This window comes from Natator depressus, chromosome 10 (genome assembly GCF_965152275.1).
Source record: "Natator depressus isolate rNatDep1 chromosome 10, rNatDep2.hap1, whole genome shotgun sequence".
NCBI classification, from domain to species: domain Eukaryota; kingdom Metazoa; phylum Chordata; order Testudines; family Cheloniidae; genus Natator; species Natator depressus.
Window position 1 is genome coordinate 29553231 of NC_134243.1, and position 24656 is coordinate 29577886.

At 39.6% G+C, this 24656-nt stretch overlaps 1 protein-coding gene across 3 annotated transcripts; it reads right to left on the bottom strand.

Moving 5' to 3' along the window:
- Positions 1-474: 474 nt before the first annotated feature.
- Positions 475-24144, bottom strand: ALG1 (ALG1 chitobiosyldiphosphodolichol beta-mannosyltransferase). 3 transcript variants are annotated; one of them, XM_074965535.1, is made up of 13 exons: positions 24030-24144; positions 23043-23120; positions 22341-22444; positions 20944-21092; positions 19430-19519; positions 13946-14056; positions 8719-8840; positions 7852-7890; positions 6124-6183; positions 5235-5345; positions 3313-3427; positions 1169-1244; positions 475-673 (listed from the first exon to the last, which is right to left on the bottom strand). In XM_074965535.1, the coding sequence occupies exons 1-13, from the start codon at positions 24091-24093 to the stop codon at positions 542-544; spliced, it is 1251 nt and encodes a 416-aa protein (XP_074821636.1). In that variant the 5' UTR covers positions 24094-24144; the 3' UTR covers positions 475-541. The 3 variants fall into 3 exon arrangements, with proteins under 3 accessions (XP_074821636.1, XP_074821638.1, XP_074821639.1); XM_074965537.1 differs by lacking the exon at positions 24030-24144 and adding an exon at positions 23829-23984 and having other exon boundaries at positions 482-673; XM_074965538.1 differs by lacking the exons at positions 20944-21092; positions 24030-24144 and adding an exon at positions 23829-23983 and having other exon boundaries at positions 483-673.
- Between the last annotated feature and the right edge of the window lie 512 nt (positions 24145-24656).

Below are 24656 nucleotides of genomic sequence, written 5' to 3' on the forward strand. Positions count from 1 at the left end.
TATTATTTAGACTTCTAACATTGGTATATAAGCACTTTAAAAACTTGTCATTTTTTAGCTGTCTGCTATTATATGATGTAATTGAATGAGAATTTCTCTGATCAGATTCTACCTGTATTTTATCATTTTCCATCCTCTCCTCCTTACTAGGACATAGAGAATCTCCATTAATAGAGCCTCCCCTAAGGGATGTCGCTGTCCGAACCATTCATTCCAAATGCTAGAGGTAGATTAATGGTCTGAAGAGACTGAAATTTAAGTTCCTTCATGCAGGGACCATGTCTTTTCTCTATCTTTACATAATGCAAAGTATAAGTTCAGCTGCAAACAAATCTCAAACCATACCAAATTATTCATCCAACTGGTTCAAATCACAGATCAAAGTGTGTGTTGCAAAGGTTGTTTCAGGATGGAGAGATTTAAAAAACACCTGTCTAAGACCAAATATAAAGGTTTTATTCACCATTTCCATCATGTATAACCAAACTTGGAAATGTGAAAATCATAAGTGCAAATTCTTTTGTCCATTTTTTGAAAACCATTAATTGTTCCTAAACACAGGAAGCACAGTCTGTTCCCAGCTCTCATCCCAACGCAGCTGCTTGGATGCCCGAAGATTTCTTCTGAACATATAAAGTTTACTTTCAGCTGTAGGAAATTCTAATAAGAGCATCTGCAAGGTTAAAGAAATAACAAAGAAGAAGTTAAATATCACACTTCAAGCTTCTCCTGCCCCTCCCAACTTTAATTTGATTATTAAAAGAGAAGCAGTAAAGTAGACTCTTCCCTCTAGACCTCTAAGTATTGCAAGATAAAAAAATATTTAAAATGTGCTTTCTTGCTTTAAATTCATACACAAACAGATGTGGCCAATAAAATCCATAACTATAGGCGGGAATTTAGTCTTACAATGTATATTTTAAAGTTAAATCCACAAAGTACAATTATTAATACTCAATACTATTCAATGTTGACTAACAATATATAAAAATAAGTAAATAAACAAAAAGCATCACTGCCCAAAAGTAAACAATGAGAGAAGACAGAGGGAGAAAAACATGACAACCGGATCTATAATCTACTAACTCCAAATGTGCAAAAACAGTACCTTTCTATTAACCACAAAGAAAAAGGAAACAAAAAGGACTTGAGCCTCTAATATCTTTACCTTCAGCTGTTCTGCAAGTTCATTCGAGTCCCTAAATATCAAGCCGTTTTCATCATGTTTCACAAGTTCATGTAAACTGTGAACAAAACCAGCGAAGAAAATGTAAGAACAACATAAAAGGCTTCTCCACTTAAATACCTGCAGAGATTGTTTATATAATGTAGCCCTATCAAATACTCTAGGGACAGTCTCTCCAGAGGTTCCAGCTTTCTCCTAATTGGTCTCCCTCTATTCAACTGAAATCAGCCCAGTCCATCAACTTAACCTAAAATGAGTCAACCAGCCCTTAAACTCCAGGGCTCGCAGTCTTCTCCTGTCAGTTTCTTAGAGGCATCATGGCATGGGGCTGTTGCCGCTCCACTATCTCAGGCCTTTCTGCCTCCCTATCTCTCTGTTCTCCTTCCATTATAGCTGGGCTTGTTTTCCTTATTGGTCCCAGCTGTGGGTACATGCCCCTATGAAGGTGGTTCTGGCAGCTGTGCTGGGGTGTGGTCAGTCTGGTTGCCTGTGAGCAGGGAAGACTCTCCTCTCTCTTTTACCTATGCTCAATATGGGGTTTGTAAGCCCTACTACAAGCCCCACATTGTTAAGATCCTGGATCTCTTAACCTAAATTCCATTCCTTGCATTGGGGTACAAGCTGCAAATGATTGAAACAAATTAGTCCTCCTTCCTAGGCATAAGCCTGTCCAGAACTGCTGCTATACAAAGTGTATTAGCAAACTGTACTGAGAAATTCCTCTTGGGAAGGAATAAAAAGGGTACAGTGGCAACATGTTATTTCGTTTGCCAGCACAGAATAATGTAGAAGTTTGTGCAGCATGCTTTGTTAGCCCGTTGTAACTGAAGCCATTCATTTCCATAATGACCTGTCTTCAGTACTCTATTGTATGTAACCCTTCTGAAACACAGGTCTTTCACAGTCATGGAGTCTAAATGAATCCAAGGGAAGCTAAGACAGAATAATATACATCTTCTTTCATCCCCTTCACATATAAGAGGTTCAATTATACTTTCTGAGTCTCCCTTACATTGCACTGGACACACACATTTACCAACATGTAGCTTACATACTAGAGTGTAATTTACAGTAAGGGTAGTTTACTTTAATTTGCATCCTCCTATTAGCTGATTTACATTCTAACCCCTCTGTTCCATCCCTATAGCGTACAAATTACACCACCTTGGACTTCTTTAGAATAAGTCAGTCAAATTTGCAGGTGATGTGTAAAATTGTGTAAAATTACACATTGAAACTTGATACCTGGGTGAGAGTCTAAGTTATACATTACACACTGAGATGGTTGGAAAAATGGATAAGTTACAGCAGATTTGATTCTCCTCTGAACTGGCCCCGGAAGCAGGATAGATTAAATAGCAGCAGTCTGTAACATAGCACAGCAATTTTCTTCAAGGTTTTTTTTTTTTTTTTTTTTTTTTAAGTGGAACTCTTTAAAATTTGAAATGTGCATTTTTCACCTGAAGATACCATGATCATACTGAAAGCTAGTGTATTTTACAGGCTTATTAAAAGATTACAGACAAAAAGAAAAGAGTCTTCATTATATATTACAGTCATGAACAAAGCTATCATACAGTATTCTATGCTGCTGTCACCACCAACGCTATAGCACAAGACAAAGTATCTTTACATTATGAAAGTCATATTTCTCCCAAAGGATTACAAGTACTTTATAAACTGTAGATACAGTAACCACTTCATCCATCACTAAGGTTTAGACAATCCCAAAGTGCAATGAAGCATCTCTCAAACAGTATATAGAAACAAATCCAGTAGTTTAGAACAGGATATGAAGAAGAGTATAATTTCCAATTGGGATTACAGGTGGTTGTTTTTAAAGCAATCTGGCTAGGACACTGCAGTTAATGACCTAACTTTTGCACGCGTGTACACACACACACACAAAAGCAGCGTTAATTTTTAAATGATCTCTAGAAGTCATAAATCAGTTTTCATAATTTACCTTTAGCAAATTAAAGCAAACATATTACTGTGTTGTAACTAGGAATCAATTCAATATCAGCAGAAATTGTTATCATATGATTTTGTAGCAAACTACATATTTGTTTTAAAAAAATCTATTTGAGTTATTTTAAGCTATGTCAAAGTAAGCAAGCTCTTACCACTGGAAATGTACTGCACATACAGGTAAACAACAGCCAAACATATCCACCACCTTCATAGGCAGATCCAAGCCACTAGATGATTTGTGGAGACAGACACCCAAATCTGCTGAGCCTACAAATTATAAAAGAAACAAAACTGACGTTTTAAAAAGTATATTTTGAAAGTGATTAACTCTAAAGATTGTTTTCGAAACATATAATTTTGTAAACATTAACAATTTTTGATGTAACTTGATGTCTTTGGTGCCATTAAAACATAACTACTTGGAACATGATTTAGGTCAGAATTTAGGAACTCAGTGAGTAAAAGCCACATAATTTTTTATTTTTCAGAGCAGCTGAGATTTAGAAACATAAGTAACTGATATTAAAATAAGGGGAGAAGAGAAATTAAAAAACTAACAGACATTATACACATAATCTACCCCCATCTATTTGAAATGGTAAATAATTAAATCAATTCTGCCACAATGCAGGGGACAGGCTAGATGACCCACTAAAGAACTCTTCCAATCCAAATGCCTTTACAATACATGGATAATTTACAGAATCCAAGGTTACAGAGATGAATACTCATTACTTAGAAACCACCACAGATATACAAGCCAAATAAATTGACAGTGAGGGGTTGAAATTAGGCAGAACTTGTATTTTATCCATACATAGCTTTTATTGAGCTTCATTTATCTAAAATGCTAAGGGAGTATGAACATTCTATTTCCTAATCTCCTCAGTTACCTTCAACAGCTCAGCTAGAAACTCTCCAATGTTATTTACTGAACAGAATTTGAGAATACATTGAATAGAGACAACCCACTATGTTTTAGCCTACCTAGAAGAATAGAAGGCAGCAAACAGAGGCTTTTTAAATACAGATATATTGGCAAACCTTCAAGATGGAATTCTACACCTAATTACCAGAATAGGAAGGGAAACTGTGCAGTTTCAAAAATTAAACAATTTCTCAGGCATAACAAAAGGCACAAGCTACAGTTATATACTTTGTTCTTAACAAGCAATTTAATTTTACTGTGGTATTCATATATCTAGCGTCCAAAATCAGGGTTGGCCATTTCCCGGGAAAAACTAGTTTAGGACAGGGCACTGGTAAATACCAACGTAAACCAAGTTTAAACGGTGAAAGTGGGACGAATAATTGCATCAGGATCCAGCAAGTTCAGCAAATACAGAATGAATCTTTTCAAACTTTGGATACATCCATTCAAAGCCGAGGAATACGCTTGGCCTACCCACTACATCAAAGTTGGTCTTCAGCTACAGGATGCTGCATGGCCAAATGGACCTGGACCGTTGGTCTGCAACACTGCATGCTTCTGATTGCTTAATGCTTTAAGTCTACAACTCTGCATTGTTGTTTTCATATAATCAAATGTTTTCAACTTTTGTTTATATAATATTGAAAACTGAAAGGAGTCATAACATGTATAACTTCCTTCAGAAAATATCAAACCAAAATGTAGACATGCCGATGTTCAGTACTGTATTATTACATATATTAATATTATGCCCATTTCAGTTTTACTTTGTATTTGTACAACCCTACATTAATCTACAAATCTACTGCCTTACATAACCACAATTGGAATATGTAACTAAAAACAACTATAAAGTGGCATCATTAACTAAACAGTTTTAAACACAGACAGATTACCCAAATTGCTTAATGCAGGTTCCCGTCTTTCTTGAAATCATTTCAATATAAAATGCCTTAAACTGGGACTAACTCGTTTTTCCCGAGGTGCTAAAAACCATGATTTTACCTGGTAAAAACCATCTCTGATAAATACCATGCCATCGCTGCCCAAAATCATCAATAGCTATCCATAGCCTTTGCTTAAGCCTCACACATTGTTCTTGAGTCTTTAAAGCTTTTTCAGCAACTGTAATCCATTATTTACCAAGTAGAACAGGGTAATCCTCAGCTTCTAGCCACGGTGTACAGATCTGGATGTGTTTAAAGTGCATTTTGTCTATCAGTCTGTTGTAGTGCTTTTTTAGAGGCCCTTTACCTTTTAAAAGGAAAACAAACAAATAATATATATTAGTGTTTTTGCTGTGAGCACCCAAAGTGGGTTTTTTTCTGCACATTAAAGTCTAGGGATATAGAGCAAATCTCATTTGTCTTCCTAGATTGTAAAGTATTAGAAGAAGGGGCTGCATCATTCATCAGTGTTCATATAGGGCCTAGCATGGTGATAGTGAATCCGACTGGGTCTTCTGAGGGCAACCATGAGATAAAATGCTCTATCGTAGATACACCGTTATCAGATACAAATCAACTGAAAGATGGCACCCTCCAGCAGCACAGTGCCCTTTTATCATCATGCTAAGTTATTAGTTTAGTACTAGGAGGAAAGAATACCATTTGTTGAACCATCTATACCATTTTGCAAAAACCTCAAATTCAACGGTTGGTCTCCTTCCCAAGTACTAGCCAAATTCCTTCCTACTTAGCAATAGGCTAAATACCATTTAAACCACATTTTAAGTTGTTTTACCAGCATTTCTTCACTATTCAAATTCTGAAAATACATCCAAAGGAATTACAGAGTACAATAAAATGGCTAGATTCGTATGCTGTGGCGTATATTTTATTTTAAAATGCCTAACATGCCACCATTGGTTTGCTTTTTCTCCAACTAGTGATCTGGTAAATTAGTGCCAAACAAATATTTTTTGAAAGACACACAAAAATCAATGTAAGAGTCAATATAATGGGATGATAAAAATTAATCCTCCAGCATCAGCACCGAAAGGGAACAGAAAATTACCATGTAAAAGTGGTACCTGTTATCACACATACTAAAGAAGGAAGCTTGATTCCATCACTGACATACTCTTCATAATCTGCAGAACAGATAAAGTTATTTTGTGTATATCTAGATACACACCCCCTCATTTAAGAATAATTTTGATGTACAAATGAGAACTCTATTTCAAGTAAATAGTTAAAAAAAACCACTTCAGGCAAACTAGCAAATGTGGAAATTCACATTGGGAACCTTGATCCTAATTTGGGCCTCTTGTAACAGCCATAATGCAAAGTAATAATTCTTCACAAGGAATCACCTAGCCCTCTCTGAAACATGCCTGATACTTAAAGGAAACTGTCTGCAAGGTGTAGATGTTTGCCACCCACAACACTGCTGAGCCAAATTCTGCTCTCCTCCCCCCCACCCCATACAGATAATCCAACTGATTTCAAAGGAGGAACAAGACTTTTCATTTTACAAAAATAATTTAAAACTGATTTAAGAGATTTTTTTAAAATATATATGTTAACATATTTCCTTTTTTATACTATATAAATAAATTATATGGACATCATGCTTTTAAATGTACAGTTCATAAAATCTGCAGAAACCCAACATTACGCTGTGACCACTACGAGCTGTTTCTTGTTGTTAGGTTCAAGAACACAGACACAGATTACCCAAATTGCTTAATGCAGGTTCCCATCTTTCTTGAAATCATTTCAATAGGTATTTGAAAGTGTGTGTGTGCACGCACGCGCGCATGCACATGTTGTATAACAGGGTGGTTTGCCTCATGGGCTGGAGACCTTGGATCTAAGCCAACACTGATTACAGGATGAGCCCCACCTGCGCCAAAGTTCCCCCAAATCAATGGCTCATCAGGCTGATGTGGTTAAGGTATGTCAGTTTCACAGCCAAGGGTACACAAGGCAGTGATATGTCCAACCGCCTTTGACAGCCCTAACCTGGTGGAACAGGTACCCATTTTGCATCTGGGTGAACAAGAGATGGCCTTTCAGTGGGAGATCAAGTGCAATTTGAACCCATAACCTTCAGATCTTTAGTCAAGCAACTTAACCACTCACCCATTGAATCTTACATCAGGTAGTTCCCAATAAAGGGCAGCAGTGGCTGCACTGAAGGGGAGGTACTCAGGGAGAACAGAGACAGCTAGGATTGGGCAGGCTTCAGCAGAGTCCTTGGATTTGGGACTAAGACTCCAGCCAGAAAGGGTTAGGAATAGCCTGCTAAGGCAGGAGAGACCCTGGGCAAGCTAGGGAAAGGGCACAAAAGCTCTCCCGGCAAGGAGACCTGGGAGTAGAAAGGAAACATTTGGTTAGGGGACTTCAATTTGGGACTTTGAATGATTTTCTATGAATAAACCCAGACCTGTCTGTGTAAGGAACCTCAGAGAGAGAAATTATTCACAGGGCATTGCAAAGGCACCCCTGGCCACAACAGGGAGCTCAGTAAGCAGCCACACCACATGATGAGTACAAAGTAAAGCTGTAACCCACTTTATCAAGTGGTTAGAAATTTATTTCCTCGTGACAAAGGTTTTAATTGTATCATGCATGTCACTACGATCTTAAGCTTTTTTTTACTCCTACACTGAGACAAACTACTCTGGTCCTTAAATGCATTTGAATTTTCATTTGCACATGAAGGCACTGTTCTTTGAAGAAGCTCTTAGTGATTGTTGAGAATACATCCATAATAAGACTCTTTAAATAGCCAAAGAAAACTCCTTGATACTTACCTTCTAAAGCTTTTAAAAGAATAGAAAAATCTTCATCCTCTGAAAAAGAAAGGTTTATTAGTGACACTCGTAGCATTTTTAGCTGTCATGCCTTATTCTTTTGAAAAGACAGTAATCATGACTTTCCTCATCTTCACTGAAGTGACTAAATATACAATGTGCTTTTAGCATGATAGGTATTATAAATGTAATACTACTAAACAAAAGCCTATAACTCTCATATTATTCCTACTTGCTGCGTTTAATGGAAACTTTTCCAACAATTACACAAATACTAAAGCCAATCAGCATCTCAGAAGCATGACGTTTCATTGTCAATTTTATTAGACATTATTGCCCAATTAATTTTAATTCAGGAAGATGCACACTTCCATTCTCAATTACAATACAGCAGATTTTGTTCCAGCTTTAGACTTTTTCCCCAAACAAAATAATTATCTTAGTGCATAAATATATGTAATAAATGTACCAGGAAATGAAAGACAAAACATTGCAACTTATTAGAACCATTCTAGAGCACCATGCAAACATATTAAATGTACTTCTAATGTTAGACGAGGGTAGGACTTGTTTCTCTAATCATTCATGGAGCTCAACATTTACCTTATAACTCCATAATTAAACTAAAAATTTCAACGGATTAGGGTCCTCATATGTAGACACTGAGATAGTCCATACAGCTGATCTGCAAATTCTTCCTGTTAATCAAAGAAATGTATACAACTTTGTTTTTGCTGGCTGTAATGTCCTGTATCAGATCAAAGTTTATGCGTGGGGGAGGGAGGTACAGCTCTAATTTTTATCAACTGTTTAATGTAAAGATATTATAAAGGAATATGAACAATAAACACCAATTTGATTCAAGACCTGTCCAGCTGGTGCTGCTGATGAGAAGAGCTGGTCTTTCTTTGACTTGTGCCACATTTCCATTTCTGATGTCTAGTTCTGTAAATGCAGACTTCTCAACAACTGGACGTATGGAGTCTGTTCTGTGTAAACAGGATTTAAAGAACGTAATTATTAATTCCAAGATATACTATGTAAGGATGTGCATGGATATAATCAAACACTGTACCAAATGGTATGAATTTCACAACATTCTGGTTCCAAATTTGTCATTCAGCACCCCTGGGGGCTCATTCATTTTGCTGGTGAGCATCCAGGTATCATGATGATGCGACTCAGATGATTCTTTTCCTAGCTATCACAGATATCCTAACAATACAACTTCCGAGGGTGTTCCCTCGGCAATTTGTGGAGAGTGTCTAGCATGCCTTCCAATTCTCCAACCTGTACTTGTTTTACCTTGAAGATCATGGCCTGTCGTGCATGGAGTCAATTCATTCTGCACTAAGGATTTTAACAAAGAAGCTGGACTGACCGTCCTGAGGATTTTTTAAGCCATTTCTCATGGTACAGTCGTCATCTGCCATGATATTTATTATATGCAGTGTAGCTGTAGCCATGTCAGTCCCTGGATATTGGAGAGACAAGGTGGTGAGGTAATATCTTTTATTGGACCAACTTCTGTAGGTGAGAGAGACAAGCTTTCGAGCCAAACAGAGCTCTTCTTCAGGAATATCTTTATGGCTGAAAAGCTTCCCTCTCTCACCTGCATAACATAAGAATGGCCATACTGGGTAAGACCAAAGGTCCATTTAGCCCAGTATCCTGTCTTCCATCAGTGGCCAATGCCAGGTGCCCCAGAGGGAATAAACAGAACAAGTAATCATTAAGTGATCAAACCCGTCGCCCATTCCCACCTTCTGGCAAACAGAGGCTTGGGACACCATCCCTGTCCATCTTGGCTAATAGCCACTGATGGACCTATCCTCCATGAACTTATCTAGTTCTTTTTTGAACCCTGTAATAGTCTTGGCCTTCACAACATCCTCTGGTGAGGAGTTCCACAGGTCGACTGTGTGTTGTGTGAAAAAATACTTCCTCTTTTTTGTTTTAAACCTGCTGCCTATTAATTTCATTGGGTGACCCCTAGTTCTTGTGTTATAAGGAGGAGTAAATAAACACTTCCTTATTTACTTTCTCCACACCAATCATGATTTTATAGATCTCTATCATATGCCCTCTTAGTTGTCTCTTTTCCAGGCTGAAAAGTCAGTCTTATTAACCACTGCTCATACAGAAGCCGTTCTATACCCTTAATCATTTTTGTTGTCCTTTTCTGAACCTTTTCCAATTCCAATATATCTTCTTTGAGATGGGGCGACCACATCTGCACGCAGTATTCAAGATGTGGGCACATCATGGATTTATATAGAGGCAATATAATATTTTCTGTCTTATTATCTATCCCTTTCTTAATGATTCCCAACATTCTGTTCGCTTTTTTGACTGCCGCTGCACATTGAGTGGATGTTTTCAGAGAACTATCCACAATGACTCCAAGGTCTCTTTCTTGAGTGGTAACAGCGAATTTAGACCTCATCATTTTGTATGTATGGTTGGGATTATGTTTTCCAATGTGCATTACTTTGCATTTATCAACACTGAATTTCATCTGCCATTTTGTTGCCCAGTTACGCAGTTTTGAGAGATCCTTTTGTAGCTCTTCGCAGTCTGCCTGGGACTTAACTATCTTGAGCAATTTTATATTATCTACAAATTTTGACACCTCACTGTTTACCCCTTTTTCCACATCATTTATGAATATATTGAAAAAGACTGGGCCCAGTACAGACCCCTGGGGGACACCACTATTTGCCTCTCTCCATTCTGAAAACTGACCATTTAATTCCTACCCTTTGTTTCTTACCTTTTAACCAGTTACAGAAGTTGGTCCAATAAAAGATATTATCTCATACATCTTACCTCTATGATATTTACTATGGCAGACGTCCCACAAACTGTTGAAGAAATCTTTTTAATATTAGTTCAGGATTTTGAAAAATCTGAGATTTATATGAATGAGGTCCCTCTTTATGAAGCACATGATATTTAGCTCACTGGGAATTTGACAATTGCCAAATTTCTTTCTTTTGATTTTCTAGTAAATTCAGCAGCTATGTCTGTGAGCTTTTTACACCAAGACTCACATTAGCCTCAGTCTACCTTCCCCATATCTATTTAGGGGCCCTATATCAAAGTTCATACTTCAAGCCACAGAGGCTCATGTGTATTCACCAGATGAGTGAAACCTAAGTAAGCGAACAGATCTCGCTCACTGAAAGCAACTATGAAACAGAAGAGACATTTTTGCCCACAGATGGAGGAATACAGAAGATCAGGTGTTCCTGAATCTTCATACCACCTCCAAGAAAGACGGTATTGTTACAAGGATTAGTACTGCATGTGAGGGATAAACCTCCAAATTGATGCAAAATAATTTTATTATAATAAGTTATACGTTTATTTAATGTTACTATAAACCTGCCTTTGCTGAATTTTGCGAGATATTTCCAATTATTTTTGTACACATGGTGCTTGAATAATAGCTCATATGCTTATGGTTTTGGTTGCATATTTTAGTAAATGAAATATTCAGGCTAATTAAAGAAATTCCTGGGAACTTCTTGCTTTCTTACAATAATGGACAGATACAAAAAGCTTCAAGGAGAATACTGCTTCTGTGTGCTTATCACCTCCAGGTGCAATTTCAGATCCTTGAAAACTGCATGACAATTTTTATTATGCTTTAATACTTTATATAATTTTTATTGTGTGTGATGCTAGAAAGATCTGATTATTTGTTGTGATTTTTGTCTTGCATAGTATGTTTGGTAGGAGTTTTCAGTTGCAACTTATGGGTGAATCTACTGTAGACTGCAATCTTGGGAACCACTTGGTTAAAAAGACAAACTTCCAAAAGGAATGTCTTCTCAAAGAGCAGAACACCCACCCTCTCCTCTTACCGCCTATGAAGATATTCTTTGTCTACGATTTCACGGAGACATGTAGCACCTGCTTTATCCAGGCCACAAAAGCTAAGCCAAGAGCCTCTCTAACCCCCACTTCTCTTTCTTCCTTCTGAGGAAAAACCGCAGTTTTAAACCCACACTAAGAATTCCAGAAATATTCCTATTGAAAATTTCTTCTTCTATAGGCACTCTAGGGTCTTCATTCATTTAACACTAAGGAAAACGTGTATAGTTCAGAAATGTTTTAATTACTTCTAACCTGGTGTTTCCACTAAAGGTGAAGACCTTTGTTTGTTAGATGCCGTAAGTTCCTTTTGCGGTGTTTATTCACTAATATTTTGTATCTAGATGCATCTAATGTACTAGCTTTCTGATGCCATTGTTATGTGAATAGTGATGTTTTATGTACCAACATGGAATCAAATGACATTGTTCTAACTGGTTACTAATGTAACATACAAGAAGCCACTTGAATATAAGGTATCTATACTAATTGGGAAATTAGTTAACTTCCTTAACAAATCAAAGACAAGAAACATCTCCAAGGATTCTTAAGAAGAAACAATGCTTTGAGAACTATTTGAGTCTAAATAGTCTAAAAATCACTTAAGTTTAAGATGACTATTTTAAAGGTAAAAGGCTTATGTAGAAAAGAGGAGTGTTTGGACTCATCTGAAATAGAAATTCGTCTCTTATTAAACCCTGATAGAATTACAGAGATCTCAGAAGATTAACTAAAAAGAAAGAATTGACTCCACCTTTAGAGACACCCTGAAAATTCCCCACCACAAACACAAAACAATAGGATCACGAAGTTGAAGATTTACAATGCTGTTGCATATGTATTAGCAGACTGCATATTCAGGAGCTGAAGATGTTACCAATGTCATCCCATGAAGGTGCTGAGCCAATGAAAGTGTGATAACAGCTAATATTTGGATCCTGCCACTCCCCTGAAAGAGGTGCATCTTCTACCTTCAGTGGGACTATGGAAGGACAAGAGTATATATCTTTCTGAACTGAGATACCAATCTGGCACATTCATCTCAGTCTGTTTAAGCAGCAAACAGCAGCAATAAGGAAAAGAAGCCATAATACAACATCAAGAAGTAACCTTGCAGTCTAGCATTGTTTCTGCAACATGATGACATCACCAAGACTTCAGCATCACTGGTGAGATAATGTTTGCAAAAGCACTGCCAAAGGATTAGATTTAAATTTTTCTTATATTATTTCCATGTGCTATTATAATTTAAGGTATTAACACCAGATTGTTCAGATGGTATATTCCTGGGGAGAAGACATTGGATAACCTTGACAAAGAAAGAAATAGTGGGATTTATTTTGAAATTCAGATTCCTAATATTCATTAGTTTGCCTATGTTAAGACCAGTCCTTGCAGTGAGTTGATGGGTTTATACAAAGACTGCCTTCTCATTTGAGAAACTGTTGAATAGCTTCTTTACATAAATGAGTTAATTATTTTCTTCCTTTTCATAGGACTCAATTAAGATCATTTACCTCTGCCCATTTATAAACTGTTTAGGTTATCCATAATAAACCAAACAGGATTCATCAACCCTTAAATGAAATTCCTTTGCCAATCTATAAATTGTTTTAGTTACCAATGTACACTAAGACAGGACTACTGATTTTGGAAAACAATATACTTCGGTCTCAAATTATGTAGAGAAGAGTGCCCCCAACAGGTAGGACCAATCCTCCAGAGTATAATCTCTGATGAAAGCTCTCCACAGAGAGATGTACAGAAGACACACTGACTGAAGTAACCATTATTTACTGCTTGCTTGTGTTTTGTTTTCCTTTTTCTTCTAATATTCAAAACTAAATTGCGAGTATCTTGCTTGTTTTTAATTGTGGTGTCCCCTAAGGCATGCTAAGAATCTCATGTGACTAAAATAGTAGGGGATCACATCTCTGGATCTGCATTAAGAAATACAATTATTTAGATTTGGCCTATCAGTTTTTGTTTCTCTGGACTATAGATGTTTAGTAACTTTGGGGATAAAATGATTTGGTATTTGACACCTTAAAAACACCCCATTTCCACTCCACATGCACTTGGGAATCCCATGAGCTGCAGTCAGTTAACAGGGAAGAGGAGTCACAAGCAAGAAGTATATACTCAGTTTCTAAACTAAGTGTGCTGGCCTTAGTTCAGTTAATAAAGACTAACTGCATCTGTTACTTATACATACCCTCTTTTAAATGGAGCATAGTCTTTGGCAAGTTTCATGTACAATTTATGCTGGAGTTCTAATGGTGTTTCCTTAAAAAAAGCAGCTGGCTTGTCATAGAGGGTTATTGCTCTGTAGTGAAACAAATTCATTAGTCAAATAAAAAAATATATAAAAAGCAATTAAAAGCATCAATAAACCAAAATAATTAATGATCTGATTCTGAAAACTCTTTATATTTTAAAAGGTTTTTTGGAATAGAAGAGCTATAATGTTGGGCACTTCTGCCACCCTAAGGATGTACAAGAGCACAACAGTGCCCCAAAGCTGTAAACAGTTAAGTAGCTCCATAGTCTTGACTTCAATCTGACCATTCATCACATGCATAAAGTTAAATACATGCCTGGATCTGCAGGATTGGGGCCTTGCTCTATCAAGAAGGAAAAAGATCTATTCAATGTTTTAATGCTTTTCAATGCGTACTTTTTTTAAAAGTCCCATTTAACTCTTGGGGGCATTCTGTGCCAAAAAATTCAAAATTCTGCACCAAAAAATTCAAAATTCTGCATATTTTATTTGTCAAAATAATGCAATATAGTCACACCAGTTTCAATTATTTTGGTAATTTATTTAAACTACAACACAGAAAAAAGTCACAATAACTATTCAGCATTTCCTAAACACATGAAATTTAAGTTACAAATACTTGGTAACTAATACCCTGCATTCCAGTTATAATCCTGGATTTTCATTTAAATTACCATATATACTCGATCATAAGCCGGTTCGTTTATAAGCCGACCCCCACAAGATGGATACGTAAAAATGGAAAATGTTTATGACCCATTCATAAGCCGACCCTATAATTCAGGGGTCAGCAAACTGGCTCCCGGGCCATCAGGATAAGCTGCTGGAGGGCCGAGATGGTTTGTTTACCTCGAGCGTCCATAGGCACGGAGGTAAACCTAAGTAAACAAAGTGTCCCGGCGCACCAGCGGCTTCCCCTGATGGGCCGGGACAACTGGTGGGGAAATTTTTTCGGGGGGGGGGGAAGAAGCTGGGGGTCAGGGGAGGAACCCGTGACCACCCCCGACACTCTCCCCATCCCACTCCTTCCCACCTTATCTGGGGAGGATGTCTCTGGCCCGGCCAGAGCCGCTCCAGCAGGCTGGGTAGCGCGGCTGCAGCCTGCTCTGGCAGGCCAGACGGGGCAGCACGGCCACAGCGTGCTGTGGCGGGCCAGGCAGCGCGGCCACAGCCTGCTCTAGTGGGCAGGGCTGAGCGGCAGAGCAGCAGCCTGCCAGCCCCGGAGCTGCAGCTGCTTTGGAGGCTGGGGGGAGAGCAGCGAAACCAGAAACAGAAAGACTCTTCCCTTCTGGCTCTGCTGGCTGTGCTGCCTCCCCTTGCTCCCTCTGTTGGGGGGAGGAGCTGTGTCCCACCTCTCCCTCTCTATGCCTGTTCATAAGCTGACCCCCTTCTCTGATGCTTCCCTTTTTTAATAAAAAAAATTTGGCTTATGAACGAGTATACACAGTATGTTACAGAACACCAAACAGAAAAAAAAAAAGTAGAATGTCATTTTAAATTGCTCAGACTTCCACTCATGAAAGTCATACAGTTTTGACTGTATTTTCCACTGCATGCATCCGATGAAGTGAACTGTAGCTCACGAAAGCTTATGCTCAAATAAATTTGTTAGTCTCTAAGGTGCCACAAGTACTCCTTTTCTTTTTGCGGATACAGACTAACACGGCTGCTACTCTGAAACCTGTCACAGTTTTGCTAATCGTTGTCCTGGACCTGGCTGGGTACTTTGGGAAGTGCTTAGTTCTGATTCTCCTGACATTTTATTGACTGCTTGGTAAATGTTTTTATTTGCCCTCAAAAGCTTTTTTTAATGGGTAAGTAAAATAAATCCTGAGCTGTAATCTAACCCCATTGTGCCACTTTGGCACAGGAAAAAAGTGAGAAAGCACATAGACCTTCCTAGCTGAGGATTCCCTTCCTGTCATTTAATAATTTTATTAAGATGATGTTGAAGTAAAAAGAAAACGGTACAGAGTTTAAGCATAGAAGTTTCTGGTTATCAGGGAATTAGGTACAGATTATCAAGGGGTGCAAAATTTGGCGTAGGAACGGGTAGCGTAAGGAATACATAATCTGCCATCTCCCCGACTGGGGTAAAACTTTAACGGATCAAAGTACAGACACTGAGATATGGGGGTATGTTGTTCATATAATGGCTATGTTCAGGTGTGGAGTATACTGAGTGGATACGATGATGAGGATGGATTTACCCTCATTTGGTGGGATTTAATGTTCCATGAGTTTATGGTTCCAGTTCATATGCTAAGACTTCTTTACATCGCTCTGGCAATGTAGGGGCCTTAAAACTTTCACAGGTTTTAATGCTCCTGGGAGAACGGACTGAGAATGGGAACAGTTAACTAACAATAGGCACCGTGCTACATTTCTGCCTCAGAGAAGGAGATCAATTAACCATCAACAGCAACTTTAACAACTTTTACTACACAGTCAGGGTGCTACATTTGTGCGCAGAGAATGAGATAAATTAACTCAGGCAGGCTGCTTCATTTGTGCCTCTAGCCCAGGGGTTCTCACAACATAATTTTGGTGGCCTCAGAGTGCAGCCACCAACTTTTGCTGGTGGCCGCTCTGAGGAGTTTTCCTAAAATACTTAATTAACTTCAGGAAAAACAAATAAATATGCACACATATACATGTCCATATCATTGTAATTTATTTATGTAGGGGTTTTTTTGCAGACTCAACAACAACAATAATGTACAGTTGTCTCTATTCTTTACTGGACCTAAACAGAACAGAAACAAAAATAAGCTGCTTTGCATGCCCAGCCCCCCTCCCAGCCTCTGAGGCTGCTCCAGGCACACTAGAACAGACCTGCTGCCTGGGCTTCTGGGGAAGAGCCACGTGTCCCCCAGCAGATTTTTTTTTTTTTTACGTTTTTCTGCACGGGGAGCACAGAAAAATGCAGGCCATATGAATTCTGCGCCCCCGCATGGGCACAGAATCCCCCCAGGAGTACTATGTGCTTATCCAGGGAGCTCTCACACATGCTGTAGCAGAGACAAACCTTAGCTTCTTCATCATACAAAACAATTTCTAAGCAGGAAGTACAGTATATCATTTAAGAAATCTCAGGGAGTGTTACATTCCAAAAGTATTTATAGCAGGGGGATGCTCTGTCTTTTGTCACATCAAGGGCTGCCCTGACAAGTGACCGGGAGATGGAAGATGAATCCTAGTTTGCACAGAACAGATTGAGCCTCCCTCATTTTGGGTAGGATGTGACCATTGTGAGGCCTCAGCAAGCCAACCTAGCTCTTGATTCAGATGCAAAGGCACTCCTCAGGACAGAATGTCCAAGTGCTGAAACCTCCCCAGGCTGCCCTCCTCTGCATTAAAAATATGAGCTGCTTTTGTGCAAAGCCATAAGGCTGCATTTGCCCTTCTGGCTCGTGCCCTCTCAAGATCTAGAAGACTGAACTACACCAATTAAAAATATTACAAATTTGGCAAGACTCCTGCTTATTCACATGGCATAAGGTAGAGCTAGGCTTGGCATAGTGGAGTGAATCCTACAAATAGGGACTCATCCATAATGCATACATGACACACATAATACTGCCATATAAACTGCAGTATAATTGTCTTCATTTTTTAACTTGCCTCATAACTGTGACCAAGAACCTAAGCTTTAATTTTGAAAAATTCCCCAGCCCTTATGATCACAAAAGAAAAACTTTCAAAATGTGAAATAATGGTAAATTGATGCAGTAATGTCTCCCTGGGCCTCAGTCTAAAACAATGACGCCACAATGTACTGATATTAAGGCTTACTGAAGCTGGGAATTCCAATTTCCTCCAATGCTCAAATTTCAATACAAGATTCGTCCTTCACTACCACCATTGCCAAAACACTCAAGCACCTCATGCTCGCTTCCGTACCTATGTGCATGCCAAAAGCCCCAGCTATCCCCCCTCTAACTGTCACTAACATTTAATTCAAATGGCCTCTCAGACTTTCTTTGAGGGGGAATTATAGAGGAGGGATAAATATTCACTTTTATTTAAGTTTTGTGGAACTTCTGAGAGGTTTTACAAAGTAAACAACAAAAGGGTAAGAAATGTTTGGGGACATGTACGTCTACCAACCCTGCATTTCTTGGCCTCCTAGTACCAGAAGCACTGGGGTGGACCAGTAACAATACTTTCATGATGAATATGCTTTTCCAAGTATTAGTTCTGAGTCAGAAAGAAGATTCTTGGATACCTGACGTCATGTTATTGACTTGAACTGGGACCATATAGAACATGGTTGCAACCAAGGTCCTGTAGTGTTACCAAATCTTATATAAAGGGGGTAAAATAAGGTGTCTCAAACAAGGTTATGGTTTGCTGGTTATGTGTGTATCATTTTTGTAGTTAAAGTTATGAATATTGGCTCTTATACTGTCTGTATTTCAAACTTATGCTATGCTTCTGGGTGACACCCCAGACAAGTTGGTGTCAGCTCTGCCTAGCCTGCCTGATGGCCCATTAAGGACCATCAGCTATACAACTGACCCACTGAGAGAAGGCAGACATGCCTTGCGACTCAGCAAGGTATGCAGGGACATGCCTATGGGACAGAACTCTGAGGTTTTTCCATGCCATGTAATGGACAGCTTGTCTTTGAAACAAAGAAAGAAAGACCACATGGCAAGAGAATATAAAAAGCTGCTGCAGCTCCTCCATCTTGTCTTCAATCCTGCTTCATATCGCTGGAGGAACTTTGCTACACTGAAGCTTTGAACCAAGGACTGAAAGATCCATCCCAGCTGTGGATGTCCTCCAGAGACTTGATTTGAACCTGCAGTTTATTCTATCACTGCTGCAAGCCTGAACCAAGAACTTTGCCATTACTGTATGTAATTGATTCCATTTAACCAATTCTAGCTCTCATCTATATATTTTCCTTTTATGAATAAACCTTTAGATTTTAGATTCTACAGGATTGTCAACAGCGTGATTTGTGGGTAAGATCTCATTTGTATATTGACCTGGGTCTGCGGCTGGGTCCTTTGGGATCGAGACAACCTTTTTTCTTTTACTGGGGTATTGGTTTTCATAACCATTTGTCCTCATTACGAGTGGCACTGGTGGGGATACTGGGAAACTGGGGTGTCTAAGGGAATTGCTTGTGTGACTTGTGGTTAGCCAGTGGGGTAAAGTCTTCTCTGTTTGGCTGGTTTGGTTTGCCTTGGTGTGCACAGAAACCCCAGCCTTGGGCTGTAACTGCCCTGCTTTAAGCAATTTGTCCTGAATTGGCACTCTCAGTTGGGTCCTGCCAGAACCAGCATCGTTACACCTGATTATACAGTAAGACTTCTATGAATCCAAAATCATTAGAGCTAGCTAGCTATATATCCTCATCTAAGTGAAAATCTGTATACAATCGTTTGTGTAAGGCTTTTGACTTACTTGATGTTACAATTCATCTGTAGATCTTCTTTCATTGCATTAGTCACACAAAAGTTGTAGTCAGATAGACGTCCAAAAAGCTTTTCATACCTGACAGAAATTAAACTTCAGTTATAAACCAAACACCATTCCCAACTAATGAGATTGTAACACTGAATACCAGTTTCTCACTAATGTCTAATCTTTGGAATGAACATTAACATAATTAAACAATTTTGCCTAAAATTATCAGGAGCTGTATCTCACAGAATTCATTTCTCACTTGCCTCTTAACAGGTAAATTATGTCTTTGTTGATATTGTTCCATTAAAGAGCTCTGTATATAGAGCCAACATTCAAGATACAGTAGAGTACATGCTGTCCCCTTTGAGGCCCAGAGAAACCAAAGGCCTGAACTAAATTCAACAAAAGAGACCTACTATCATAACCTTGAAAGATGAGTTACTGTGCAAATCAGCAATACAGAACAAGCAAATCAGAAAGCAATTATAATATAAAGATAAAGTGTTTAACATAACCTAGTCATAACAAACAAGGCAAGAAGCAGAATATATTCAAATTTGAAGATATGTAACATATAAGGAATTAATACAGCCATATACACCATCATATTATGACTCCAACCCATCTAAAGAGACCCAGATTACTATTGACTTCATTTATGTGCAACTCATGCATCTCAGAAGCATGACTGCAGCTCAAGAGTCAGTGGATGACACTCAGGTTCAGAAATAATTAGGCCTCTTAAGGCTTGTCTACACTTAAAATGCTACAGCAGTGCAATGCACTGAAGTAGTGCTTCAGTGTAGATACTATCTATGCTGATGAGAAGGATTCTCCCATCGGCGTAGGTAATCCACCTCCCAGAGAGGTGATAGCTCGGCTGACAGAAGAATTCTTCCATCAACCTAGTGCTGTCTACATAGGCACATAGGTCAGCTTATCCTCACCACTCAGGGGCATGGATTTTTCACACCCGAGACTGACAGTTAAATCAACCTAATTTTCTAGTATAGACCAGGCCTAAGTCACCAGGCTTTTTACAGTTCTGCGTGTACACTTCACATACGAACACTGGTATATGCGTGTACACACACAATATTTAGCTGTTACTGGAGGACATTCCTCAAAAAGGTATAACCATTTTAACCTTTTGTGAAAATTCGTATAGGATGCAAAAGGAATAACAGGAATAGGAATGGCTCTAAAATTTAACAGAGAACAGTATCGTCTTCTATAGCTTTCTGGAACCATTTTACAGAATGGTATAACAAGTATAGAATTTTCTATTAGGTTGGTCAGCAAAGTCCAAAAACCCATAGAAAAGGCATTTCCTATTTAATTCTATAGGACACCTCCAAAAGTAAAGTACGTCAATTTTGAACCTAAAAATAAAGTGCCTCTTTAAGGAAACATCTCTTTGTCAATGGTCTCCTAACCACTGCCTTCCACCTTTTTCCATGCAGTAAACACTATACAATTTGTAAGAGGAAAATAAAGACTTCTATACAAACCACTCTGCAATTTGTACTATAGGGTGACTTTTTCCATGGATCAGACTCATTATACTATAACCATAGTTGTGCCAATCAATGATCAGTTTGCTTCTTCGTACAAGGCAAATCATCCAGGTAACAGCTATACTAGGCAGGCCTGGAGGATTCTGTTTAATAAATAAAACAAACAAAAATAGCACCCAATTATGACCAAACAACAAACTGCTTATTAGCTGCCAGAAAAGGAAAGGATTGGACTGACACTGGTTTAAACAATCTCTAGATCTCTGGCTCAAATACGGCCCCTGAGTTACAACTTTTGGTCACAGGAATCAGGCAACTACTCAGTAATGTATGTAAAAAGAGTAGGTTAATCTCAGTCCCTTGTGGTCCTACATCTAATCACAACAACTACCACCAAAACTAGCTCTAAATGTCAGCAGAGACACCCAGAATCATTGTTATGGAAACAGAGCTACTTTCTCACTCCTAGATACGGTACCTCCAAGTGAAGTTCGAGGCACATTGTTGGGGGAAGAGGAGCACTGTGAAGTTCATACTGCTGTTCACTCATGTTATATTTGTTCTGTGGATAAAAGCTTTCACCCTCCATGCTCTCAATTTGGCATCTGCAGCCAACACTAATTCCACTTAGAAAACTGATTTCAAAAGGACTATTCACATGAGTAAAGTTAAGTATTTATCTAAATGTTTGCAGGACTGAGGCCTTAACTATTAATGTGAGTTAAAATTCATTTACTTTAAATGTGCGTAAGTAAATATTTGACTGGAATAACTCAACATTTGTAGGTTTCAGAATAGCAGCCGTGTTAGTCTGTATTCGCAAAAAGAAAAGGAGTACTTGTGGCACCTTAGAGACTAACCAATTTATTTGGGCATAAGCTTTTGTGAACTACAGCTCACTTCATCGGATTAATCAACGAAGTATGAATTGTTATTTTTACAAGAGAACACAGAATTTGCAATTTACACTGGTAGACAAATTGTGGTATTGTTCTGTTCTGATTAGATTATTTAACAGGTAATTTTGAATTCTATATTTGACTGCTTAAGTCACAATCTGTGTTGTGTGCATTAGAATGGATTTCAAATTCTACCCTCAAGTATGCAATTGAAATTTGCTTTTTGTAAAGACTCAAGCATCTGTGCTAAATTCAGTTCACTAGTGTTTGTGCCAATAAAGTCTGAATGCTCAAAAATTAATGAAAAAAGTGAACACAAAGGTTGCAAATACATGAATCAAAATGCACATTTGCACAAATTTGTTTCGACTATTCATTCCGCACTAGTAGTTTTATCATCAAAATGAACAGTCACTATGTTTTCTGATGTTGCTGGGAAAATGTACTGCAGTGTGATACAATAAACACATAGCTATATATCTACATATATACCTGAAGAAGAATATAAGATGGCCGCTCTATCTTCAGCATTGTATAGAACAGTTGTATTGCCTGTGCAATAACTTTTGTAATATACTGGAAAATCTTAGGACCAACTGTAAAATGACAGAAATCTTTGTCAAAATTTCACATAGCACACCCTAAATATGAAATTCATTTAGAATCAACATATATAAGGAACAATTTTTTTTTTTTTTAAGTGATGGCATCCTTTAAAAATTAACACATTACTTCATGGTCTTTGTTTTAGAAAAAAGATAAATTCATAGTGAATGTAAGTAGATATACACAGCATAAACATGTAATTCCAACCACTTGCTCAGAAGTGGGCCAATTTACGTTAAAGGCATTGCCCAAGTTTTCATGCGAGTGCTCATATTGTTAAACACGATGAAAGTGTATGTAGCTTCCATGTAGGATAAACTAATATGCTAATTTTGAGCCAGGTTCAGAACAAAGAGTGCCAACAGTTTTTTTTGTTTTTTTTTTTAAAAGAACTCTTGTATGAAAGTGCAAATTTTCCCTCCCTCTTTAAAAGCAGCAATGATACCCACTGTACTCTGGAAGCTAAACTCAGACCCTAAGAATTGGTTTTCACTGAACAATAATGATAAATATCTTCAGAACAGAAACAGAATTTGAAATATTGATAACATGTGTACAACTAAAAATCATCTAACTTATGGGACTTACCTTGCAATACTTTAAGTTCTGAAATAGATACAATGTGTATCTTTTCATTGCACAAAATGTCACTATGTGGCTTTGTGCCTGGAAGAAAAAGAAACTGTTCTACAGCCAGATGTTTATTGAACACACACACAAGAGTGTTACTATAACAGGGCATATTATGAAACTTGTAAAGCAAGGCCAAATTTAGAAAAAACTCCATTTTAATATGAAACACATCCCTACAATTACTGACCCAGTTCAAAGTAGAGAACATCTAGAATACTGAGATGAGCATACACAGCAGGCAGTACTTTGATCCAAGTGAAGGAACCAGCGATCAGCTCTCATACTGGGACCAAAAATCACCCCGCCCAGGGAACACTTGGATCACAGGGATGCAGCACGCTGAGAGGTGTCAGTGTGAGCATCTGAAAAGCGCTTACGTTTGGAATATAAGGCTGGCCACTGCCACTCTGGTAGGCTGCCCCCAGGTTGGGGCAGGGGCATGAATCTTAGTATGGAACAAGGCTAATCGGGGACAGGTGGCTGCTGTTCAGTGGCTCGATATTAAACATGCAGGCATCTACACTGGTCCCCACTGGACCCAGCTTAGAGGTGGGCTCCAAACCCCTGGGCATGAGTCAATGTGGCTCCTGGGACTGAAGGTGTCCCTGGGTGTTTCACTGAGGAAACCCAGAAGAATGACACCATAGCCATGCCTGGGCGAGTGGCGGGACCAGAAGAGGTGCGTGGGGGGAGTGGATCAGGTCTCACATTGTGATGAGCCCCCAGAGGGTGACCCCATACCTGGAGAAGGGGGGACAAGCTGAGGCTGGCGGGGAGCTGGGCCGGGGCGGTCTCACTCACTGAGGAAGCCCAGCAGGGTGACGCCGTGCCCGGGGACAGGACAGGACCTGGTCCGAAGGGGGCGGGGAGGCAGGACCAGACCGGTACAGGAAGCCCAGCAGGGTGACCCAGGGGCAGCTGGGCCGGAGCGGTCTCACTCACTGAGGAAGCCCAGCAGGGTGACGCCGTGTCCGCGCCGGGCCAGGGCCAGCGCGTGGTACTGCATGCGAGGGCTGCGGCCCAGGTCGCCCAGCACCGCCACGCACACCCGCCCTCGGGCCCCCTCGGGCCCGGCCGGCCGCCTCCGCAACCACAGCAGCGCCGCGCACAGCGCCAGCCCCGCCACCGCCAGCAGCAGGAGCATCGCGGGGGCCGCCATGTTGTGACGCCGACGTGGTGGGGGGGGGAGGGAGGGGAGGCGGCACGGAGAGGAAGAGCAGCTCAGCGCGCGCAGAGAACTTAGAGCATATTCACAAGGGCCGCCATCTTGGCGTCAGAGCGAGGCTGCCTGCTGGGGCCAGCCCCGGAGCCCAGGGGGCGGGGACGCCAGGGGGAGGCGGGGCCGCCCGTAGCGCACGCAGCGGGGCACGAAGCGGGAGGAGCGAGTCGCTCGCGGGATCCAGGTCGCGTGGAGCCGCGCTGGGCTGGGGCTGTGGGGAGCCCCTTGGGGCGGGACCTGGGCTGCGCAGCGGCCCCGCCCCGCGGCTGCGGGCTAATTGCTGTGAGCGCTTGTGTGTAGCACGTAGGCGTTGCGGATTTCTTCCTTGAGAACAGCCCACAGTCTGAGAA

Excerpts from the sequence above, each read along its gene's own strand:
- ALG1 (XM_074965535.1), bottom strand. The coding sequence starts at position 24,093 with ATGCAGTACCACGCGCTGGCCCTGGCCCGGCGCGGACACGGCGTCACC. Across the intron at positions 23,121-24,029 it reads CACCCTGCTGGGCTTCCTCA|GCACAAAGCCACATAGTGAC; the intron begins GTGAGTGAGACC and ends TTTTTCTTCCAG. Across the intron at positions 19,520-20,943 it reads ATAGTACAAATTGCAGAGTG|GTATGAAAAGCTTTTTGGAC; the intron begins GTTTGTATAGAA and ends AATTTCTGTCAG.